Source organism: Amphiura filiformis, chromosome 13 (assembly GCF_039555335.1).
Source record: "Amphiura filiformis chromosome 13, Afil_fr2py, whole genome shotgun sequence".
Lineage (NCBI taxonomy): Eukaryota > Metazoa > Echinodermata > Ophiuroidea > Amphilepidida > Amphiuridae > Amphiura > Amphiura filiformis.
The window spans coordinates 23,058,333-23,084,023 of record NC_092640.1 but is presented as its reverse complement, the minus strand read 5'-3'; the positions used below and the strand labels follow the sequence as shown (position 1 = coordinate 23,084,023).

The window sequence follows — 25,691 nt, the reverse complement described above, 5'->3', positions numbered from 1 at the left end:
AAATTTTGAGCTCTGAGATTTGAGATACTATTTTATTTTTTCTTTCAGTCACAATCAAGAATGCCAATCTGCATGGTTAATACACAGAACTGCCGTGTCAGTCCATCGAACCGTGAACTTCAACACAATAATTTAATTATTGGTTATTGCTGAATGCCTTTGAATACTTTGCCAGGAATGGCATATCCTTTCGTTTTCGTTTTCGTGTTAAACATAAAACGCCAGAATTAGGTATAGAATTGGTTTTTTTTCGTGCATTTCGTGCATTTTTAATTTAACACAACTCTTTACTTTCTGTTTTAAAATACAAACTCTACTCTAGAACCAAAATCATAAGAATACATTCCCAAATTTCAAGGCCCATTCAGTGATCCTAGCGAAAGTGCAAAACAATTAAAATTGTCTATATAAATTGCCTAAAAGTTAAGAATAAGCCATTAAAATTGTATTTTTGAAATGAAGGATTTGGCAAAAAACGACGAAAGCAGCAGTATTGACAAAGTTGAAGCCCCATTCAAATTACAGATTCATGTTAAATGTCTTATTTTGTCTTTAATATACGACTCTCGGCTTAACCACTAGCATGGTATGTTAGCCAATCTACGGCACTAACGATGGTGACAAAATCTGGATTTTGATGAATTTTACGATTCCGCGGATGAGAAAATCACTGAATAGACCTTTAACCAGGGCCGGATTTACCATTGGGCCAAATAGGCCCGGGCCCAGGCCCCAAAAAATTGCCTTGTGCATGTTCCTTTTTAGCCCGAAAAAACATGTTTTGGAACAAAATATGGTAAAATTGCCTTTAACAAATCTTTCATTATAACTTTCGGCATAGTCTGGTTTACCCCGCGCATAGAATAAAAATATTATTAAAACTATTAGGTAATGATAATGAATGACAATTAATTCTTCTTCGCGACACTTTCCAATTGTCTCAACAACTGCGGCCAGGTTTTCTCCATGACGTCATCCGAGTATGCATTGAAGTACAGACTGGTTCCAATGACTATTCCCAGCCATCCGTCGGCTTCGTAGTCTTTTTCTACTTTCACTGGAATTATTGGCTTCTTGAGTTTGAATGCGTAGTTAGCCTCTGAAATTTAAGAGATCAGCTCATTTAAAACAACTACTGTACATTCAATTTTTGACAAAACATGTTTATGATTATAAAAGGCAACATGTTTATGATTATAAAAGGCCATGCTTTTAGGCTGAAGACGTTGGTGGAAGTTTAGGCTGAGATACAGTCCGACGTAACTACAAATGTGTAAGCCTGCCGTGGTCGTGATTTGTCAAAAAATGTACACTTTTGTATGTCATGCAACCTGAGACGAATATGCAACGGGGTCATGCTACCCTTATATCATTTCTGAGACTTGACAGTCCTGTTATATATACGAGGTATAAATCATGTTAAGGGCATACTGCAGTTACTGTCCGTTTTCCTATACACAATACACAGTGCTCTTTCCCATTGACGCGTGACCTCTACAAATAGCCCTACGTTAAAAGTATGGGGATATGACTAGTTAACGTCGCTGTGTGAAAAATAACCGGCCAATATTAAAAGTACTCTTCTAAAGTTCTAGAAAATATAGTTTTTAACATGTCCTAAATTTTTAGCTAATTTAGATGTTTGGAAATATTCGTACTTTGGTGTTTTAGTTAATGTTATAGGTAAAAGTACATTGCCTAGTTAACGTCGCTGTGTGAAAAATAACCGGCCAATATTAAAAGTACTCTTCTAAAATTCTAGACAATATAGTTTTGTAACATGTCCTAAATTTTTAGCTAATTTAGGTGTTTGGAGAGGGTCGCACTTTTGTGTTTTAGGAGGGATATGTAAACGACAAATAACACCAAAAATATGAAGAAATTATTTCCAAACCGTGTTAAGTCAACAATCATTATGTTGCTCATTTTCAAGAATGCTGGTTTACAAAAAGCAGACCATTGTCTCATTTCGTGAACAAAGGTACACATACCATTGTTTCCTTTCGTTTCCTTTATAATCGGTTACCCAACTGAAGCTATAATACCAGCTTTATTGCGATATCGCACATGAAAACAGACACTTGTGCACAACCAGAGAAGATCCGATTTAATCAGTTGAGCTGTTTCAATGAGTGTTATCTTGGTTTAATAGCTTTTAATGGGGATAAGTCCTGCAAAGCTCGAGATGAATTCTACTGTAGACATGACTGCATCATGGACCGTTCACAAACACTTGTTAGGGGGGATAAAGCAAAAAAAGGGGGGGGGGCCTGAAATTATTAGACCCTCCTAAGCGGGGCCTGAAAAAACCGACCACTTTTCCTGGGAAAAAATAGTTTATATGCTTTTCTATGGGGTTGACCCATAATTTTCATGTCAAAAAGGGGGCCCCATGAAATTTTTGAGGTCTGTAAAGGGGGGGGGGGGAGGCCCGAAAATATTAGGCCCGAAAATATTTTGCAAGTGTTTGCGAACTGTCAATAAGATTGATCACTTTACCTGCTTGACAGTTAGCGCTAGCCTTGTATTTACTGGAAATACACATCAAAATAGCCCCAGCCTCGTCAACACCTTTAGCCATCGCATTAAGCAAATTGTCCTCTGGAAAATAAAATGTTTCATTGTTTGAACTTGTTGGAAGTGACGTAATAAGTTGCGATATGAATTTGAGCAGTCCAATAAAAGACGTTCTGTGACGTAACAGTTGTGCACGGTGTACTAAGTATTTGATACAAATCAAATGTCACTGTGAGAAGAAAAAGCTAGAAAAGTAAAACACGTTACACATCAATATTAGAGGTGGTGCCTGATGTTATGATGTTTAATATACACCCTGGTTTAATAGTCAAATTACTGCACCACCCTTTATTCATCCGAACTTAGCAAACAAACCAAAAACCAAGGTCTAACTGTCCCGTCAAAATCTTCTGTTATATTGGCCCACGTACCTTAAATATAATGAGGAATTGTCTACGTTGTTACCGAACATCAACTGTATTTATACAAAACACATTTCCACCCGCAACCTTCTACAAAGTAATCTCTACTATTACATCCTATAGGCCTATTCCATAATTATGAGACACACGTTACTTTTTAAAGGAATTTTTCAGCACCGCTTTCACCGAAACTTTTCAAACACATGCTCTTGTCACCCAAACACTCCTCCATGGGAATTGTCAAACAAAGACCCCTTTTTCCAAATTGACTGGCAGATGCCATTTGATATCGCAGTGCTTTTATTAACAAAAACAACTCATTTATTTATTAACCTATCCAACGTGCTTAGCTAGGCTTAACCTACTGTAAAACATGATTCATTTTGTGTATGAGAAAGGTTTTTAACACAAGTCTCCACATACACAAATGGCTTGCAGACTTAACACGGTTTGGAAATAATTTCTTCATATTTTTTGGTGTTATCTGTCGTTTACATATCCTTCCTAAAACACAAAAGTGCGACTATTTCCAAACACCTAAAAAAGTGAAAAAAATTTCACTGACCATCCAGGATTTGAACCTGGGACCGTCGGATCATTTGTAGGCCTATCAGAGCTGCTTACCATACGGCAGTTACTGTCCGTTTTCCTATACACAATACACAGAGCTCTCACAATTGACGCGTGACCTCCACAATTATCTATGTTAGAAGTATAGACATTTGCCTAGTTAACGTCGCTGTGTGAAAAATAACCGGCCAATATTTAAAGTATTCTCTGAAATTCTAGAAAATATAGTTTTGTAACATGTCCTAAATTTTTAGCTAATTTAGGTGTTTGGAAATAGTCGCACTTTGGTGTTTTAGTGTATGTTATAGGTAATAGGACATTGCCTAGTTAACGTCACTGTGTGAAAAATAACCGGCCAATATTTAAAGTATTCTCTGAAATTCTAGAAAATATAGTTTTGTAACATGTCCTAAATTTTTAGCTAATTTAGGTGTTTGGAAATAGTCGCACTTTTGTGTTTTAGGAAGGATATGTAAACGACAGAAAACAAAAAAAAATATGAAGAAATTATTTCCAAACCGTGTTAAGTCTGCAAGCCACCATGCTTCTCATTTTCAAGAACGCTGGTTAACAATAAGCAGAGTATTGTCTCATTTCGTAAACAAAAGCCCACACAGAATTGTTCTCTAGCGTTCGCTTTATAATCGTTCACCCAACTGAAACTATAATACCAGCTCATTGCTCATTGCACATGTAAAACAGACACATGTGTTGTGTGGATTTAACCAGAGAAGATATGATTTAATCAGTTGAGCTGTTTTCAATGAGTGTTATTTTGGTTTAATAGCTTTTAATGGGGTTTAAGTCCTGCAAAGGTCGTGGTGAATTCTACTGTAGACATGACTGCATCATGCCGCATATACTTACCCATCATGTTGACATCTATCCAGACACGGTAGCCCGCCTGCTGTAGTTTGTCTCGGATCTTAATAGCTCTATCTTGATGATCCCACTGGTAACTAATAAGTATATGCTTGTTTGCCATGATTTCTTCTTATTACGGTGGAGACTATCAGCTGATCATGTCAAAGAGAAAAATGTGAACTTTCTTTAGATGCCAAAATCTAAATTTTGATGGAAAATATATAGGGTGTGGGGCCAGGGTTTACTTTAACGCACAAAACACGCGTATTTACGCATTCAGGTACTTTGCAGACCCCTTCAAATCCAAAGTCCCAAAGTCCAACGCATACAAAATCTTGAAAGCGTACGCTTTCAAATATTGCAAGATTTGAATAGAGAAACACCCGATATTATGCATTTATTCTCTGCTTTTGGCATTAAGGACCTACCAAATGGCTTCAATTAGGTCTTCAGTTTGCAAAAGTTTCCTACTTCTCAAGGCATTTTTTACATTTTATTATTTTCTTCTAAAATTGCCCCCCTAACTGCTCTAAATCCGCCACTGCTCCAAAAACACACACACTGTTTAAATGTCTTCAAAAATAAAATTATAAAAATACCCCTTGGGCAATGTTTTTGACCCCTTCAGAGGAAAAATGCACAGGGTCCAAAAAATTTGAAAATACCCCTTCAGCAAAATGCTTAAAGAAAACCCTGTGTGGGGCTATCAATTGGTCCACCTGAAAGTTGTAAATTCTTCGATCGTAATACGGTATAGGCCATAGTCAGAAAAAGACAAACCAATATGCAAACATAGTAGTTCATCTGGGTTTTTTCTACATGTCAAAAGCCGTTTTTTGTTGTTTTTTTTCGTTTTTCCGCGGTCAGCAAATCGCGTAAAGCGCTTGTGTTAGATAGAAGCGTTTGATATAAACTTTTATTCGGCACTATGCAGATTGATAATTAAATATTTAACTAATTAAATAATAATACTAATACTAATTAGAAGGGAGTTAAAAAAACCCGGTTCATACTTGTTATTCGACGTCGAATATACGCTATTCATTTTGAGTAGGCCCTTATTCATTATTCATTTTGATTTGATTTTATTAGTTCGTAATAGGCAAACAATGTAGTTCATCTGTGTTTTCTTTACATGTCAAAAACCGGTTTTGTTTTCGCGCTCAGCAAAACGTGTAAAGCGCTTCAATTGTCAGTAGACGGTTTATAGGAATCTTTTATTCGGCACTATGCAGAAGAAAATTACAACTAAAATAAAGATAGGACTGAACCCCTTTAAATCAACCTCCAGGCCCGGTTCAAACTTGTTCGACGTCGAATGTTCGTTATTCATAGGCCCTTATTCATTATTCAATCTATTGCCATTCTATAAATCTCCAGTCATGTTTATTAACTTCTAACAAATTTTTGACCTAAAATCGATAATATATTTGACGTCAAATATAAAGGATTTTTCCAACAACAAGTTTATAAGATCATATGGAAAGGTTTGTTTACAAAACGATTCTCTTGAAAACGCATCTATGCACAGTTTCCACCTCGATACACCAGGGTAATGAGGGCACACAATGTCGTCCAAACAAGCAGTGCCTTGTCTCTACACAGTCTGTACTATACACGGTTGAGTGCATAGCATCATAAGAGCTTCTAGCTGGTGACTAGGGGGAAAATACGGCATCTGTGATTGGTCAAGTTTTGTCAAATTTTTTTATATCGAACGAAAGCTATAATACGTTCTCCTAAAAACACTTGTTTTCATTACGTCAACGGATGATAGCAAGGCGAATGTGGTAAATCTGTTGAAAACGACCTAATCAAGCAGAATTTTTGACCAAAATCATGAAAATGTAGGTTTTAAAAGTCAAAACCCCGAGTGACTCTTACAATATTTTTCAAATTTTATGTTATTAAATGAAAGAGCACACGTATAAAGTTATATTGTCCATATATTATTAGATAGCAAATCTTGTGCGAAAAGTTACTATTTTGGCCTGTTTTGTCATACGGTTGTAAATTCAATGAACAATGACTTTGCTAAAGAGCGCTTAGAAATTGATATGAAAAATGAATCCAAACAGATTGGTTAAATAACGAATATTTGTTGAAACAATAGCGGCAAAAGCATTCTAATGTAGGGTGGAGGTCGGGGACGAGCATATTTTGTTCCGGTTTGACAATGACTTTTTTTGGCGCGCCAAGCTCGCAAAATGTTACAATTTTACGTTATTTGGACCCAAAACACGGTATCATGATTTTTAGGGGGTCGTCACGTCCGGGCCCCCTTAGTTAGGGGTGGGGGTGTCCCCGCCCCTCGTACGAATGTTCGACGTCGAATACGAATAATTATATGATAATGAACCGGCCCTTTAGTTATGTTATGCAATATAGGTTAAAAAAAGACTTACCACTTTAACTGCTTTTTAAAATACACTCAGCGCAGGTTGCGTGTTTTAGCTTTTGAGTGTCAACGTATAAGCAAGCAAGAGGATATGCTCCTACCTTATTCTGGTAACAGTTTTGTAGGCCTACAGATCAACAATATTTCGTGACGTGATGAGTTACGAGTCCTGTCTCAACTGACACAAATTTAACACAATAACTGTGGGCGAAATGGTAGTTATGGTTCATAGCGTCCACGTCACTCACTTTCCTTTTCGCGATATTTTTTCCGATAAAAACGAAGGTCATATAAACTTTCCTTTTCGCGATATTTTTTCAGATAAAAACGAAAGTCATATATATCGTATATATCAGCCACCGTATATACCTATATCAAGGTAGGCCCTTGCCAAAGGAAACCGGGGTGAACTCGTCATATGACACCAGAGTTTAGGCATACTGCCCTCCCTACCATGGCAAAAGGGCATAACTAACACTTTCGTCAAAATTGAGTTATGACCACTGGTGGGTCCAGGAACATGATATCTACACATAGAATATCTAAAATACCCCAATTTTCAGTCCAAAACCATAAATTTTACCCTTCCGAAATTGGTTTACATGTACAAGTCTATGGGAGCAATCATCAGTTTTTGTCAATTATCTCAAAATCATCAATATGTAAGTTATGGCACTGCTACTGAAAGAAGAGAAACAAGGGCAAGTTTTTTTTTTAACAAAAGACATTGCGTGCTTCTGCTATTTACACCCCATCAGTAGTAGAAAGTATACCAAGTATGACATCTGCATTCTCCACGCCGCCAACAGCAGTGGATAGAAAACCAAGTTTGTCATTTCCACTCCATCAGCAGTAGATAGCAAAACAAATGTGTCATCTACACCACCATCAGCAGTAGATAGCATACCAAGTATGTCATCTATACCCCATCAGCAGTAGATAGCAAACCAAGTACACTCTAAATGTAAAAGAGTGAAAAACTTACTCCCAAAAAGAGTGATTCACTTAAAAAAGAATGAAAACCACTCTAAAAAGGAGTTAAATGAAGGACAACTTTATAAACGTGTTGTCCTTCATTTAACTCCTTGAACATGTTGAAACTAACTCTTTTAGAGTGATTTTTACTCTTTTTTGAGTGGTTTTAAAGTTAAAAAATACATTTCACTCTTTTTTGAGTGGGTTTATAAGTGAATCACTCTTTTGGGAGTGATTTTTTCACTCTATTACATTTAGAGAGATATGTCATCCACACCCCATCAGCAGTAAATAGCAAACCAAGTATCAGCAAACACTCCCGTCAGCAGGAGATAGCAAACCAGGTATGTCATCCACACCCCATCAGCAGTAGATAGCAAACCAGGTATGTCATCCATGCCTCTATCAGCAGTAGATAGCAATACCAGTATGTCATCTACACTCCCATCAGCAGTAGGAAGCAAACCAAGTATGTCATCCACACCCCATCAGCAGTAGTTAGCATACCAAGTATGTCATCTATACCCTTTAGCAGTAGATAGCAAACCAAGTACTCTCTAAATGTAAAAGAGTGAAACACTTACTTCTACAAAAGAGTGATTCACTCATAAAACCACTCAAAAAAGAGTGAAAACCACTCTAAAAGAGTAAATTTTAACTCTTTCAAGGTCAAGGATTTAAATGAAGGACAACTCTAAAAACGTGTTGTCCTTCCTTTAACTCCTTGAACGAGTTAAAATTCACTCTTTTAGAGTGAATTTCACTCTTTTTGACTGGTTTTACTTAGTATGTCATCCACACCCCATCAGCAGTATATCAGCAGTAGCAGTACATACCAAGTATGTCATCCAAACCCCATCAGCAGTAGATAGCATACCAAGTATGTCATCCACACCCCATCAGCAGTAGATAGCATACCAAGTATCTCATCCACACCCCCATCAGCAGTAGATAGCATACCAAGTATGTCATCCACAGCCCATCAGCATGCAGTAGATAGCATACCAAGTATGTCATCCACACCCCATCAGCAGTAGATAGCATACCAAGTATGTCATCCACACCACATCAGCAGTAGATAGCATACCAAGTATGTCATCCACACCACATCAGCAGTAGATAGCATACTTAGTATTTCATCCACACCCCATCAGCAGTATATATCGTACTAAGTATGTCATCTGCAGCCCATCAGCAGTAGATAGCATACCAAGTATGTCATCCACACCCCATCAGCAGTAGATAGCATACCAAGTATGTCATCCACAGCCCATCAGCATGCAGTAGATAGCATACCAAGTATGTCATCCACACCCCATCAGCAGTAGATAGCATACCAAGTATGTCATCCACACCACATCAGCAGTAGATAGCATACCAAGTATGTCATCCACACCACATCAGCAGTAGATAGCATACTTAGTATTTCATCCACACCCCATCAGCAGTATATATCATACTAAGTATGTCATCTGCAGCCCATCAGCAGTAGATAGCATACCAAGTATGTCATCCACGCCACATCAGCAGTAGATAGCATATCAAGTATGTCATCCACAGTCCATAAGCAGTAGATAGCATACCAAGTATGTCATCCACACCCCATCAGCAGTAGATAGCATACCAAGTATGTCATCCACAGCCCATCAGCAGTTGATAGCATACCAAGTATGTCATCCACACCCCATCAGCAGTAGATAGCATATCAAGTGTGTCATCCACAGTCCATAAGCAGTAGATAGCATACCAAGTATGTCATCCACACCCCATCAGCAGTAGATAGCATACCAAGTATGTCATCCACAGCCCATCAGCAGTTGATAGCATACCAAGTATGTCATCCACACCCCATCAGCAGTAGATAGCATATCAAGTGTGTCATCCACAGTCCATAAGCAGTAGATAGCATACCAAGTATGTCATCCACACCCCATCAGCAGTAGATAGCATACCAAGTATGTCATCCACAGCCCATCAGCAGTTGATAGCATACCAAGTATGTCATCCACACCCCATCAGCAGTAGATAGCATACCAAGTATGTCATCCACACCACATCAGCAGTAGATAACATACCAAGTATGTCATGCACAGCCCATCAGCTGTAGATAGCATACCAAGTATGTCATCCACACCCCATCAGCAGTAGATAGCATACCAAGTATGTCATCCACACCCCATCAGCAGTAGATAGCATACCAAGTATGTCATCCACACCCCATCAGCAGTAGATAGCATACCAAGGATGTCATTCACACCCCATCAGCAGTAGATAGCATACCAAGTATGTCATCCACACCCCATCAGCAGTAGATAGCATACCAAGTATGTCATCCACATCACATCAGCAGTAGATAGCATACCAAGTATGTCACCCACACTCCATCAGCAGTAGATTGTATTGGCTGGTAGACAACAAATTGTCTTTACATCTCGGCAACACTGAAAGTATTATCTTCGGATCCAAAAAGGAAAATAAAAAATGTTGAAAATTTTTCTGTTGAATGCTCTGGCTGGCCTGATTATCAAAGGCCAGGAGTCTGTGAAATATCTGGGTATTAACATTGACCAATCTGTGTTTGGGGAAGCAATTGCAAACGATATTATTCAAAAGGCAAATTCCAGGATGAAATTTATGTATCGCAATGGCAGCTGTCTCGACCAAAACTGTCGCAAAATTCTGTGTTCGGCTTTAATTCAATGCCACTTTGATTATTCATCTTCTTCATGGTATTCCGGACTCAGTCAACGGCTTAAAAACAAACTTCAAATCACTCAAAATAAAATGGTGCGCTATATTTTAAATCTAGAACCACGGTCACATATTGGTCAAACCGAACTCAACAGTCTGAATTTTATAAATGTAGAGTGTCGAGTAAAATTTTTTAAATTATGTCATGTGCACAAAATTTATTATGGGTCAAGTGCCCCATACCTGTGCCAGTTTTGTACTAAAACATCTGAAATTCACAACTATAATACTAGAAGGCGGCTTTTTAATTCCCATGTGCCAAAAATCAAAAGTTCAGCTGGCACTACTTTTTATTACAGTGCAATACGGGATTGGAACATGCTTCCAAATGACATCAACAGCCCATCAGCAGTAGATAGTATACCAAGTATGTCATCCACACCCCATCAGCAGTAGATAGCATACCAAGTATTTCATCCACACCCCATCAGCAGTAAATAGCATACCAAGTATGTCATCCACACCCCATCAGCAGTAGATAGCATACCAAGTATGTCATCCACACCCCATCAGCAGTATATAGCATTCCAAGTATTTCATCCTCACCCTATCAGCAGTAGATAGCATACCGAGTATGTCATCCACACCCCATCAGCAGTAGATAGCATACCAAGTATGTCATCCACACCACATCAGCAGTAGATAGCATACTTAGATAGATAGATAGCATAGGTATGTCATCTACACCTCTACATGTATCATCGGTAGTTAGCAAGTATGTCATTAGCACCCCATCAGCAGTAGAGAGTTTGGCAATTATGTCATCTACAGTTCTACACCCCATCAGCAGTAGATGACATACAAAGCATGTCATCTACAAAGCTTACGTACAAAGTACGTCATCTACATCCCATCAGCAGTGGATAGCATACCAAGTATTCTATATACCATCAGCAGTAGATAGCATATACCATGGACCAAAGTATTCTACAATTACCATCAACAGTATACGCATGATAGCATAACAAGTACTAGTATGTCATCTACACACCATCAGCAGTAATGTAAGTAATGTAAGTAATAACCCAGCAAACACAAAACGTTTTCGCCATCATTCGCAAAAGGTTAGAAAAGGTTGCCAAAAACGTTTAAATGTCGGGTTATATAAAGGACACATAAAGGGTATAAAACGTTTTCATAACATTCAAAAACATTTGTTGATAACCTACTGCTAATATTCTTATATAATGTAATTTAAGTGTTGACAAAATATTTGGCAAAAATTGTTTGCAAAAAATATTTCACAATAACATTTTGAAAACATTTTAAAAATATTATTGTAGTCTGTTTTCATACCAAACGTTTTAAAACGTTTTCATGACCTTTATATAACCCGACATTTAATGTTATTAAAACGTTTTTATCTAAACCAAAACCCAAAGTATAACATGTTTAAAACGTTTTAAAAACATTTTTGTGTTTGCTGGGAAGTAAAGTTTATTTTATTTCATATCGCAGCCCTAAGGCTGAATTACATGTAAACTTACAATTTTAAAACACACAAAAATATATGATATTATATACAACAATCAAAATTACAATATTGCACATGACACATTTCAATACACATGACACATTTCAATACACAATTTATCACACAGTAGATTATTTTAATGTGAGTCTTATCAATTCACTTTATTAAAGAGTTTTAAGTTCTTTAACATGAGCTAACAAGATTATCTCCACCATTTAGTTACCATCCCAAAGTATATATATTGTATTTATGTGATGATTAGCCTATGTCCATTGCTTTGCAGTATCACTCAGTGAAAAGTTTCTGGCAGGCTTAAGATGGCGCTATTCAACATTCAAGTTCAACGTTGATGGTAACGGTAGCTTTCCGGGCACAGGTGCGCCATTATACAAATATTAACTGTCTATGAGTGTGATGGTCGAAATATAATCACGAGGTGAAAGATGGATTGTTCCATTCCACGAGCCGGAACGGCGAGTGGAATGGAACAATACATCTTTCACCGAGTGATTATATTTCGACCATTACACGAATTTAAGACAGTTAATATTTGTTTTATATCACTCATGCATAAATTATATTACTAAAATACTATTTAAGGTATGAAATACATTTATTCATCAACATAACACCATGTTTTGCGGTGATATACTTCACATTTTGGGGTCCACCCCATAACTAAATCGGCGAGTCCAAGAGTCAGCGCACGGCTTGGCGCAGGCGCACTACGGCAAAGCACATGATGGTAAAGACTATCACACGGAGTGGATGATGGTAAAAATGTCAAATGGTAATCAACCAATGAACTGTCTAGAATTTATGTATGAGTGATATAATTAAGAATGGCTAATAGTGATTTACAAAAAGTGAGCCTTGAAAATATCCCTGAAACATAACAGGACCATTCTTGAGTTTTGACCCCCCATGGGAAACGCAGGCGGCATATGTTCTGTTGATTTCAAGTCGCACCCTATATATATAGGCCTACTCTCTAAATGTAAAAGAGTGAAAAACTCACTCCCCAAAAGAGTGATTCACTTATAAAACCACTCAAAATTAGTGAAATGTGTTTTTAAACTTTAAAACCAATCAAAAAGAATGAAAACCACTCTAAAAGAGTGAATTTCAACTCGTTCAAGGAGTTAAATGAAGGACAACACATTTTTAGAATTGTCCTTCATTTAACTCCTTGAACGAGTTAAAATTCACTCTTAAAGAGTGGTTTTTACTCTTTTTTGAGTGGTTTTAAAGTTAAAAACGCATTTCACTCCTTTTTGAGTGGTCTTATAAGTGAATCACTCTTTTCGGGAGTGAGATTTTCACTCTTTTACATTTAGAGAGATATATACTTGTTGACTGAACACGCACAAACGTGGCTCAATTTAATCTTTCTCTAGACAAGTCCTTCTCAGAGGCTGAGCTTTCGGAACTCTAGCGAGTGCCATCTTCAGAGCAACTAAATAAACATGATGTGATTTATTTAATTGTCCTCAAAATCATACCTTTTTTTTTAAAGTGAGACATGTAACTAAGTTATAATATATTATCAATACGGTAGTTTTTACGGTTCTTGAATTATAGGGAACGGGATAATGCCAAGGTAATTTCTCTATTATTTTGACCAAAATAAACTCAATAACTAACAGACATATCAAAATTTGAATGCCATTTTGTAAAATTCTTAAAATTTATTTTTTCTATACGATGAATGTTTCATCATAAATCTATGGTTTCATGCACTTCTAAATACAAATTTTTTGCTCAGTGATTTTTGATAAAAGTATAAAAGCGCGCTGATCCAAGGATGGATGCATGTATAGCCTGCGAAAATATCAAAAATTGGTCATCAACCATTTTTACATTCGAGATCATTATTTAAAGGTGGGTAACCTGATTGAAAATCTCATCCCCCACTTTACCTCATCAAAATGCTGATTTTGGTATCAGATGAAAGCTCATATTTTTCTCGTATACATATTGAAATCTGGCGTTCCAAATCGGTATATTTCCGAAGAAATCATCAAAAAACTGTCGAATTAGTCCCAAATATGGTATACCATATTTGAGACTAATTAGGCAGTTTTTTGGTGATATCTTCGGAAATACACTGAGTTGGAACTCCTAATTTCAATATGTTTATGAGAAAAATAGGGCCTTTCACTTGAAATCAATATATTACATGATCATGATGATTATCATTATAGTAAAAACACTGTAGTCTACCAATATCACGGTGTATAAATGTCGGTAATTCCATTAGGAATTAGTCACATTTACAAAAAAACCATTTACATGTTCTTGCGCCCTCTACGGAGGCGCGCCACAATATAGGCATGGCTTGGTGAAAAGCTTCTAATTTCACTCTTGCTAGATTGACTTCGCAATTGTTTTGCTAAAATTATGCCCAGCTCAGAAATAAAACCACAATTTGCTTGGATTTTATTTTATTATTGTTTTCTGATATGCACGGGATAAAATGGTGAGCGTATATTCTTTGTTTAAAATACAAAATTAGGATTTATAAAAACACCAAATAAATCCTGACCTTTGTATGCGTTCAACCAGTTTACCGTGTGCCTTAGAACCCGATAGACGGTGACATTTGACCATACACTAGGATCCACAACATGCTCATCTATCATGGGAACAGTTCTTTAAACCCTAATACATTTGTACATTCATCCTTGGACGATTTGGGTAAACAAACTCTACTCTGCAACTTGAGGTCAAATTTTGCACTATGATTATGTAATTGAGGTTATTGGACTATGCCATTGGGATGAGACTCTTGTGGTCCATAGTACCCAGTAATGTTTGCTTAATTAGATGTTATCTTAATTAGAGCTCTAGTAGGCCAAAGGATATTATTTGCATGGTATAATTGACTTGGAACGTTTGTTTGCTAGGAGATGTCAGAGTCAGGATGTAGGTATCATTATGCCTCAAATCACGAATTATTGTAAGATTAGTGCAGAGTAGGTTAGATATGAAAATGGAAAGTTACAACAAATGACTATACACCTGATTTGTGAACTGTGTCTTTTTGAAAGACTCTTCCTGTTTATCCTTCATCTCAATTTGATTTTCAGTGTTTTAGCAAGTAGATGATGTATATGTATCACAGACGTAATATACATTTATAAAAACTTAACGTTTTCTATTGGTCAACATAGGCGTAGATCCCGGGTGGTTTGCCAGGGGAGCTTACTTATTTGTGTCTTCTATACTATTCATCATATACCCCTGCATAACGAAATTTAACAATATTCAATATCCAAAGCAAGATCCTCACTATAATTGGTCCCAAAAACAGAATTTTTCCCCACCCCACATAATCGCAAATTGACACGAAAGCTTCATCCCCATTTATTTCATCCAAAACGGTCCTGTCATACATCTTCCCCAATCAAACACATTTCTCTTGCATTTGATCATTTCCTACTCTTCCATAAAAAAAATCATTATAATACCAAATCTACACATGGAATTCACCATATCACGTCCAAGCACTGTTCATCATATACCCCTGCATAACGAAATTCAACAATATTCAATATCCAAAGCAATATCCTCACTACAATAGGTCCCCAAAATAGAAATCCCCCACCCCACATAATCGCAAATTGACACGAAAGCTTCATTCCCATTTATTTCATCCAAAACGGTCCTGTCATACACCTTCCCCAATCAAACACATTTCTCTTGCATTTGATCATCTTCTACTCTTCCCTAGAAAAATCATTATAATACCAAATCTACACACCATGGAATTCACCATATCACGTCCAAGTTCACATTGGGCGCCACATTCCTTTTTTAAAGGAATTTTTATTGCATGAGTGCTTAATTTGAAAGGGATTTTTATTATGTTATAAGTTTTAAAGAATTTGATTTTCCAAATATATCAGGTCACCTTCCTTTAAAACTGTTTTATCACAGACACATGAACTCCAGTTTTTGGCAGATGATAGTTAAAAAAAGATATGGTATTATTACATGAAATACTGAATAACAGTATCAAACACATTTTAAAGATATCATTATAATTTGCCGGGCTCAGGTTTTTGAGACACCGTGTATGTTCGTTTAGGTGTTCAGTACCGGTACTGTTGTTTAACCGTGAAATGTTGGGAAATTCAAAGCGGAAAAAACACAATCCCATAATTCAATGCGCCCTTTACCTTAGTTCAGTTGCATGATTAACCATTATTTTCTGTCACACTCACACACAAATGAACTTTCACATGACTCCGTAAAATACAAAATGGTTTTTGAAAAGCTTGTTACAATTTTAGTTTAGTTTTCATAGAATTATTTAATTTTGCAGCAAAATTTTTATTCTTTGGTCGCAATATCACATCTCAATTAAAGGTCAATGATTATTATCCCACAATGAACTTGTTAAAAAATTTGAGCCGTTGTGAATATGTGATCAATGAACTGAATCCATTCTTGTTTACCTACGAAAGGGAGATTCGGCTTATTGGTTAAACACAGTCACTCGATGCTTTAATAACGACTGATGCTATATATAGCGACTGGAGTATGAATTGTAAGAGTCATTTTTGACTGGGTACTGATTTAAAAAAAATTAAATTTCGGATTTATATAGCGCCTTTTTCCAGATCTTGAAGGATTCAAACTCGGCGCTGTAATTTCGCTGTCATGGTGAATCATCACAATCAGATCGTATCAACTAGGCCAGTTGCCATGGTTGCCATTTGGTTGCAGTCGAACCTGGTGCAGAGATTGTAACATCAATTATCTGTGCAGCTCCCCAAATTCCATTGGGTGATAACCAAAGAACTATAATTTGAAAGCAGGAAGAAACCGGAGATTCGGGAGAAAACCTGCGAGAGCGAGCATGAATCGGGATAAAACAAATGCACATAACAGTCCTTGGGCACGGCGAACCCGGGACCTCAGTGGTGCAATGCGAGGGAACTACCACCGTGCCAATTCGCTCACCTATACACAAAGTTACACCTCACAAAATGAAAGTTCACACCGAAAATTCATTATTTTATGTGTGTTTCTGACCAAATTAATCTCATGGATATTTTAACCTAAAAAGTGTCAATTTTTTACGCTCTTCACGCTCGCGCGCGCTTCGCGTGAATTTGTACCATTTACTTATTCTGTCGCCAATCTAGTTTCTACGATGATCTTTGAGTCTCACCAATATTCCAAACACTGATCTCTCAGAGTTTCCCCTGACACGATACTTTGAAAGGTATTTTATATAATCATCACATAACCGCGCCGGGCCGATACAAGCCGCAGCTACAAGTTACCAAGTGTCCGATCAACGTTTGGGGACAACCGAATGGTCCGATTCCTAATCTGAGTTGCCAGTCTACTGATAATAATTGGCTTAATTTTTTTCTTGAGATAATCGGTTAAATTAATTAATATACCAACATAGATGTACTTTTATTCTAATAAAGTTTATACTAATTTGAGTGGTCGTAATTATAACCCGATTGATTAAGAGAAATTGACATTAATGTTCAAAGAATTTTGTTATTTGTCTGTATATGTGTTTGTCTGTACGATATGTGTTTTCCGGTGCGATATTCGGTTCTTTACTGCAATTTTCCGCTCAAGTGGTTCTAACGTAAAATACACTGGCCTTTTCAACTACAAAGAAGTGTGAAACAACATTGGGCTATTCCAGAAAATAGATGCACACCCCCTATAGAGGAATTCGGATTTCCGGACTTTTTGTCCAATCGTGACTGTTGGAAATCCAGACTTTTAAAGTGTCCAAAGCCCGGTCCAAAGGCAACAAAATCCGGCAGAAAAATAGTTCAAAATCAGAAATCCTGAATTTGAGAGCTCATTTTGGACAAATCCGTGATTTTTCCTTCATAATTGGATTTCCAAGCTTTTTCAAGTGACATTGGCAACTGGAATTCCAGTCGTTTTCAGACTTGGAAATCCGGACATTTCTTTGCTTGAAAGGTTACTCCTCTATAGGGGGTGTGCACTTATTTTCTGGAATATCCCATTATTCCAGCAATGCATCTTGGGTATAGCCATGATTACCTATGATTCCTGAGTTCTTATATAGTGTCTGTGTTATATTGACTGAGCCTAGTAATATCAAGCAATTAATCTGATAGGCAAATAGCAGACGACACAGACATGGTAATGTTATTTCTGAGACTTTGTTAACACTGTACTTGTTCTATTTGGTGTCATAATGACTGAATGGGTGACTTGTCAAAATCTTGACACGTAGGTTTTAAATGAGGATTACACTGAACTTGTAATTATGAGTGTTACAGGGAGTTTCAGCACTCGGAATGCTGTTGTGAGTTTTCTAATCGTGATTGCTATTTATGTATTATGCACAATTGGTGTGCAGATTAATTGGAGTAACAACGCTGCAGTGATTTTTGAACCGAGTTGTGATCCTGAGGATGATCTGTGTGAAGGAGTTGGATCCCAGATTCAAGAAGTGGATCATGATCTTGGGCAACCATCGTGGTATACAGACATGACTAGACATTTGCTAAATATCTTAGGCTATTCGGATAATACAACAAGTACCACGTTGCACCATAATATCGGTACGACGAAAGCGTTTGATAAGAAGGATTGTTTTCTTACGAACAAACTCGATAAACCAGGAATGCCTATTGTACATTCGATTTTCGCAGACTCAATATCACAAGAAGTAATCATGACGGGTGTATTACGAGGTTTTTTCGATTCGTGGCACAAAGAGACCTTTCGATGCGAATTTGAAGTGGATACATACACACAAATAGTCACTTATACTGATCCAATCGTACAAGATTTCAAACGGTTTGGTGAGGAACCGCAGTATTCTGTCGTCATCACCTGCCCACTTCCAAAAGAGCTATCTCAAGTGGAACAGTTTCGAATGAATCTCACTCCTGCATCAAATACAACTGTATCATACAAAAACATCATCGTATGTCAGGGTGTCCCAATAAAAGACACGCGTAAACATGTTCTTACAATGTGTACTATGACTAAAAATATGGATAGATATGTACCGAATTGGTTGAATTATCATAAATTTTTAGGCGTGGAGCATGTCATTATATATGACAACTCTCCAAAATCTACTCTACCCAAGACTGCTCGGAGGTATATAGACAATGGATTTTTAACAATTATACCATGGGCGCATCATCATTCAGCAAATAAAACGTATTTAGAAGTTCAAGTTGCATCTGAGAATGATTGCATGTGGAGATATAAGCACAAAACTCAATGGATGATTAAAATTGATGTAGATGAATTCTTACAACCGATGGATCCAAACAGAACTAAAATCACAGATTATCTTACTGATGACAAGTTGAATTTCAGAACCCTTGGTTCTGTAAGAATTCAAAATTGGTTCTTCTGTCGCCATAAACAGGTGAACTATGCTGCTTTGAAACCACTTCATAGTCAGCGTTCTGTTTTTGAGAGGAATTTAGTTAGGAATGCCAAACCATCAGCGATAAATCGCGGTCGCGATAAAGCGATCGCACGACCAGGGAACATCCATTATTATAAGATCCATGGTGTTAAACTTGGAGGTGATACAATTTCACTGTCTCCAACCACGGAGATGAGACTGGTTCATTACAGAGGTGATAATCCGCGACATGCAGGGTTTTGTTCAGGCAAAAATGTGGCTGATTTCAGTATGATTAGGTTATGGCATCGCTTACACGGTGCTGATATGCGTGAACTTGAAGTACACTTGGGTAAAATGCTAGAATTAATAAGAGGAAAGGGGAAGAAAGAAAAGGAAATTAATAAAAAAAGTCTTTAAGGTCCACTTTTGAAGCCCCACGTCACAGGGGAAATTTGCCAAAAGAAAATTGTCAAAATAGTATAAAGTTACTCAAAGTTTCACAAACTTGCTTAACATTTTTTGTGGACAATTTGGTCAACGTTGGGCAATTTCGATGTGACACGTGGCCTCTTTTGGTAGGAAAGAGTAAGTTCCAGAATGGTTATGGCTGATTGGGGGTGGGGGGGGCATGGTGGGCTATTTGCGGATTTGTGTGTTGGGGTATACGTGGCGGGGGAAATGGTATATAAAGCCCATTCTGGCCCATGAACACCAGACAGGGTTTACATAGGCATGATGAGAGTATTTAAAATATCGTACAGAAATAAACTTATTTTGTTTAGCTATGTTGGTTTTAAGGAGATTTTGTTACTATTATCATTAGAATACGTTTTGGACGATAATCTAATTGGGTCCTTTTTAAAATTGTCTATATATTTATTTTAAAATTATGTTAGAACATTTTTGTACTACCAAGTAAAAACGCAGTATAGTATATTGAGAATTTTTAAATAAATCCAAAATAACAGATCGATTGATTACTGAACTGTTTATTGGTTTGATCAATTTCCTGGGGATATTTACCGTCATTCGACACAAAACAATTTGATAGCAAAGAAGGAGTATGTAAAATGTTAAATTGTTTAAATGAATAGGCCCATTTATTTATTTGTTTAAATGGATAGGCATACTTAGTAGTATACTCAGAGGTGGAGGCACGACTCCCAACTTCGGCTTTACACCCAGTCAGAAATCCACTATTTCATTGGGCAAAAAATGTCAAATGTCAGGCAAATGTTCCGATTGTTGCACCCCCTGATTTGTTACTCCCCTTTGCTCCCTCCCACTTACTATATCGAGATAAGGGGTTCCAGGAAATGGAAAAGTAACATTGCTATCAAAATTTTAGTAGATAGCCTACCTAAAACGTCTCAAATAAATATTCTGTGTGTAAGAAATCTGTGTGTGGTGTCTCTCTTCAATAATCGAAAAAATGTAATTCTCTCCCGAAAATATAACTGGTATGTTATCTACTGCTGACAGGGATTAGATGACATACTTGGTTTGCTATCTACTGCTGACAGGGATTAGATGACATACTTGGTTTGCTATCTACTGCTGACAGGGATTAGATGACATACTTGGTATGCTATCTACTGCTGATAGGGATTAGATGACATACTTGGTATGCTATCTACTGCTGACAGGGATTAGATGACATACTTGGTATGCTATCTACTGCTGATAGGGATTAGATGACATACTTGGTATGCTATCTACTGCTGACAGGGATTAGATGACATACTTGGTTTGCTATCTACTGCTGATAGGGATTAGATGACATACTTGGTTTGTTATCTAGGCCTACTGCTGACAGGGATTAGATGACATACTTGGTTTGCTATCTACTGCTGACAGGGATTAGATGACATACTTGGTTTGCTATCTACTGCTGACAGGGATTAGATGACATACTTGGTTTGCTATCTACTGCTGACAGGGATTAGATGACATACTTGGTTTGCTATCTACTGCTGACAGGGATTAGATGACATACTTGGTTTGCTATCTACTGCTGATAGGGATTAGATGACATACTTGGTATGCTATCTACTGCTGACAGGGATTAGATGACATACTTGGTATGCTATCTACTGCTGACAGGGATTAGATGACATACTTGGTTTGCTACGGTATCTACTGCTGATAGGGATTAGATGACATACTTGGTATGCTATCTACTGCTGACAGGGATTAGATGACATACTTGGTTTGCTATCTACTGCTGACAGGGATTAGATGACATACTTGGTTTGCTATCTACTGCTGACAGGGATTAGATGACATACTTGGTTTGCTATCTACTGCTGACAGGGATTAGATGACATACTTGGTTTGTTATCTACTGCTGACAGGGATTAGATGACATACTTGGTTTGCTATCTACTGCTGATAGGGATTAGATGACATACTTGGTTTGCTATCTACTGCTGACAGGGATTAGATAACATACTTGGTATGCTATCTACTGCTGATAGGGATTAGATGACATACTTGGTATGCTATCTACTGCTGATAGGGATTAGATGACATACTTGGTATGTTATCTACTGCTGATAGGGATTAGATGACATACTTGGTATGCTATCTACTGCTGATAGGGATTAGATAATAATAATACCAGCACTTATATAGCGCTATTACAAATTCAAGGAAAATGAACATAGCACTTTACACAAAAAGAAAAGAGGAAAACAACAACAAAAAATCTTATGAGGTGAACAAATGAGTCTTTAGATGGCTCTTGAAACTGCTGACAGTGGGACATGACCGTATGGATGATGGCAAGTTGTTCCAAAGTTGGGGACCAGCAATGCTGAAAGCCCCACCACCAACCACCCGGTGATTCCGAGGGATGACAAGACGTGTGGTGTCTGCAGCAGATCGTAGACCTGGTCTACCTGATTCGTATATGGTAATGCAGTCTGTGAGGTATGAAGGAGTCTGATCATTAAGTGACTTGAAAATGTACAAAAGTGTCTTGAAGGCGATTCTATCTTTAACTGGGAGCCAATGAAGACTAGCGAGAAGAGGAGTTGTAGAATGGCGGCGAGCAACTTGGAAGATTATGCGAGCAGCCCTGTTCTGCAATCTCTGAAGGCGGGTGATGTTGCTAGAGTTGCATCCAATTAAGAGTGAGTTGGCATAGTCTAATCTGGACAGAACAAGGGCTCGCATGGCATGGCTGGTTGTGTCCCTGTTGATGAATCTTCTTATACGAGATATGTTCCAAAGAGAGAAATTTATAGAGCGACATAATGATGTGATATGAGATGACATGTTCATGGTAGAGTCAAAAATAACACCCAGGTTTTTTACTGTGTTAGAGCAATGAATGATGTCAGATCCAATGTGGATTTCAGTGTCCTGTAATCTGTTCATATTATGTTGAGAGGCGGCAATAAAGAATTCAGTTTTGGATTGATTTAATTTCAACTTATTGCTGTTCATCCAGCGATGTATTTCGTCAACACAAGCAGTTAGCTTAAATAAAGCGCAAGCACTATCACCAGGTATTGTGGGATTAAAACAAACATACAATTGGATGTCATCGGCATAAATATGAAACTGGATGCCAAATTTACGAATGATGTTAGCAACAGGTTGGGAGTACATTGTGAATATCTTAGGGCCGATTATAGAGCCCTGAGGCACTCCAAATTTGAGATAGTGCCTTTCAGACATATTACCACCAACACATACTTGAAAATTACGATCAGTCATATAAGATTGAAACCACTCGAGTGCTGTGCCTTTGATACCAAAGTCACATTCAAGTCTGTTAAACAAAATTGTGTGATCAATGGTATCAAAGGCAGCAGAAAGATCGAGCATGACTAAGAAAACAGCTTGGTTCTCATCAATGGCAGTCATGATGTCGTTTTTGACAACAAGCAAAGCAGTCTCAGTGCTATGCCTGCATTTGTAAGCTGACTGCAAACTTTCATCCAGACCGTTACTCTCAATGTGCTCATTGATCTGAGATATGGCTGCTTTCTCAATCACTTTACCAATATAGTTGACATTTGAGACAGGCCTATAATTGGTAAGGTCGTTCCAGTCTAAAGAAGATTTCTTTAGTATAGGTGTCACAATAGCTTGTTTCAACTCACTTGGGAAAACACCACATTGAAGGGATGTATTTACAATTTCAGCGATATAAGGTAAAACAACACTGATATTGCTCTTAAGCAACCAAGTAGGAACACAATCAAGATTACAGGTCTTGTCTGCAGAACTGGCCACAATCTCATGAACCTCGCTGTCATCGAGCAATTTGAAACTTGACATGTGGGTCTCGAGATTGACACCTATATTCTGAGCGATATTCTGACGTATAGACAAATCCTTATGATCAGATACAACAACATTATTATCAATACCAGATCGGATCTTGAAAACTTTCTCATTGAAAGAAAGAGCAAACTTGTTACTCAAGACGTCTGGAGTGTCAAATGAAGGAAGAGCTTTTACATTCTGGTGCATAACACTGCCAAGTATTCTGAATGTCTGTTTGGTGTCAGCATCTTTAAGAGCATCTTTGTAGTAACAAGCTTTAGATCTATCAATCAACTTATTTACATGCATACGTTGCTTGTTAAAATTGTCCCTATCACACTGGAGATGAGTTCTCCTAAACCTTCTTTCAAGTTTACGTGTTACCCTACGAGCTTCACTTATTTCTTGTGAGTACCATGGGAACCTTGGTCTTATTTTACGTGTTCTTGTACTTGATGGGACATGCTGATTAAGGACACGAGTAGAAGCAATATTGAAATTGTTCAGTTTCATGTTCACATCGGCATCAGGTTGAGCTTCAACAGCAAGTTCTTTTTCTAGATCACACTTGAAGTCTTCCATGTTGAGATCACGATAGTTCCGTAGTGTACACGTAACCTTAAGGGGTGGTGGTTTTGCTGTTGAAGCAAGAAGATAACCATATTGTGGTCTGAGCCATAGCGGAGGTCACCAGCACAGTATCTAATTAATGCCTCATCTGACCTTGAAATAACCAGATCAAGCATATGACCCGATATGTGAGTAGGGAATGTAACATGGTTTTCAAGACCATACGAAGACAAAATATCAGAAAACCGGGCTACCTCAGGCTTATGTGGCTCATCCATATAGATGACATACTTGGTTTGCTATCTACTGCTGATAGGGATTAGATGACATACTTGGTTTGCTATCTACTGCTGATAGGGATTAGATGACATACTTGGTTTGCTATCTACTGCTGACAGGGATTAGATAACATACTTGGTATGCTATCTACTGCTGATAGGGATTAGATGACATACTTGGTATGCTATCTACTGCTGATAGGGATTAGATGACATACTTGGTATGTTATCTACTGCTGATAGGGATTAGATGACATACTTGGTATGCTATCTACTGCTGACAGGGATTAGATGACATACTTGGTATGCTATCTACTGCTGATAGGGATTAGATGACATACTTGGTATGCTATCTACTGCTGATAGGGATTAGATGACATACTTGGTATGTTATCTACTGCTGATAGGGATTAGATGACATACTTGGTTTGCTATCTACTGCTGACAGGGATTAGATGACATACTTGGTATGTTATCTCATGCTGATAGGGATTAGATGACATACTTGGTTTGCTATCTACTGCTGACGTGACAGGGATTAGATGACATACTTGGTTTGCTATCTACTGCTGACAGGGATTAGATGACATACTTGGTTTGCTATCTACTGCTGATAGGGATTAGATGACATACTTGGTATGTTATCTACTGCTGATAGGGATCAGATGACATACTTGGTTTGCTATCTACTGCTGATAGGGATTAGATGACATACTTGGTATGCTATCTATTGCTGACAGGGATTAGATGACATACTTGGTTTGCTATCTACTGCTGACAGGGATTAGATGACATACTTGGTTTGCTATCTACTGCTGATAGGGATTAGATGACATACTTGGTTTGCTATCTACTGCTGACAGGGATTAGATGACATACTTGGTATGCTATCTACTGCTGATAGGGATTAGATGACATACTTGGTCTGCTGACAGGGATTAGATGACATACTTGGTTTGCTATCTACTGCTGATAGGGATTAGATGACATACTTGGTATGTTATTTACTGCTGATAGGGATTAGATGACATACTTGGTTTGCTATCTACTGCTGATAGGGATTAGATGACATACTTGGTATGCTATCTACTATATAAAGACGTTAAAAGACACTGAAGGATACTAAATGACATACAAAGACATATTAGCATAATAAAGACACAAAAGGACAGTATTGTTATGTATATTATATGAATAAATGTATATAATT

General features: G+C 37.5%; 3 protein-coding genes across 4 annotated transcripts; 1 reads left to right on the top strand and 2 right to left on the bottom strand.

Moving 5' to 3' along the window:
• LOC140168144 (uncharacterized) lies at window positions 1-7,005 on the bottom strand. 2 transcript variants are annotated; one of them, XM_072191459.1, is made up of 4 exons: window positions 6,873-7,005; window positions 4,377-4,525; window positions 2,500-2,601; window positions 1-1,099 (listed from the first exon to the last, which is right to left on the bottom strand). In XM_072191459.1, exons 2-4 carry the CDS (start codon window positions 4,492-4,494, stop codon window positions 909-911), a joined length of 411 nt encoding a protein of 136 aa, XP_072047560.1. In that variant the 5' UTR covers window positions 4,495-4,525; window positions 6,873-7,005; the 3' UTR covers window positions 1-908. The 2 variants fall into 2 exon arrangements, with proteins under 2 accessions (XP_072047560.1, XP_072047559.1); XM_072191458.1 differs by having other exon boundaries at window positions 2-1,099; window positions 6,779-6,890.
• An 11,116-nt stretch (window positions 7,006-18,121) lies between these two features.
• Window positions 18,122-19,811, top strand: LOC140168139 (beta-1,4-galactosyltransferase galt-1-like). The gene has a single exon (XM_072191452.1). It carries the CDS (start codon window positions 18,249-18,251, stop codon window positions 19,770-19,772), a length of 1,524 nt encoding a protein of 507 aa, XP_072047553.1. The 5' UTR covers window positions 18,122-18,248; the 3' UTR covers window positions 19,773-19,811.
• A 2,276-nt stretch (window positions 19,812-22,087) lies between these two features.
• LOC140167501 (uncharacterized) lies at window positions 22,088-24,215 on the bottom strand. The gene is made up of 2 exons (XM_072190807.1): window positions 23,058-24,215; window positions 22,088-22,279 (listed from the first exon to the last, which is right to left on the bottom strand). The coding sequence occupies exons 1-2, from the start codon at window positions 24,213-24,215 to the stop codon at window positions 22,088-22,090; spliced, it is 1,350 nt and encodes a 449-aa protein (XP_072046908.1).
• Between the last annotated feature and the right edge of the window lie 1,476 nt (window positions 24,216-25,691).

Coding starts and splice junctions, on each gene's coding strand:
- LOC140168144 (XM_072191459.1), bottom strand. CDS start 4,494: ATGGCAAACAAGCATATACTTATTAGTTACCAGTGGGATCATCAAGAT. Junction 2,602..4,376: donor GATAGATGTCAACATGATGG/GTAAGTATATGC, acceptor TTTATTTTCCAG/AGGACAATTTGCTTAATGCG. Junction 1,100..2,499: donor TAGCGCTAACTGTCAAGCAG/GTAAAGTGATCA, acceptor CTTAAATTTCAG/AGGCTAACTACGCATTCAAA.
- LOC140168139 (XM_072191452.1), top strand. CDS start 18,249: ATGAGTGTTACAGGGAGTTTCAGCACTCGGAATGCTGTTGTGAGTTTT.
- LOC140167501 (XM_072190807.1), bottom strand. CDS start 24,215: ATGGAAGACTTCAAGTGTGATCTAGAAAAAGAACTTGCTGTTGAAGCT. Junction 22,280..23,057: donor TGACTGATCGTAATTTTCAA/GTATGTGTTGGT, acceptor CATACCTCACAG/ACTGCATTACCATATACGAA.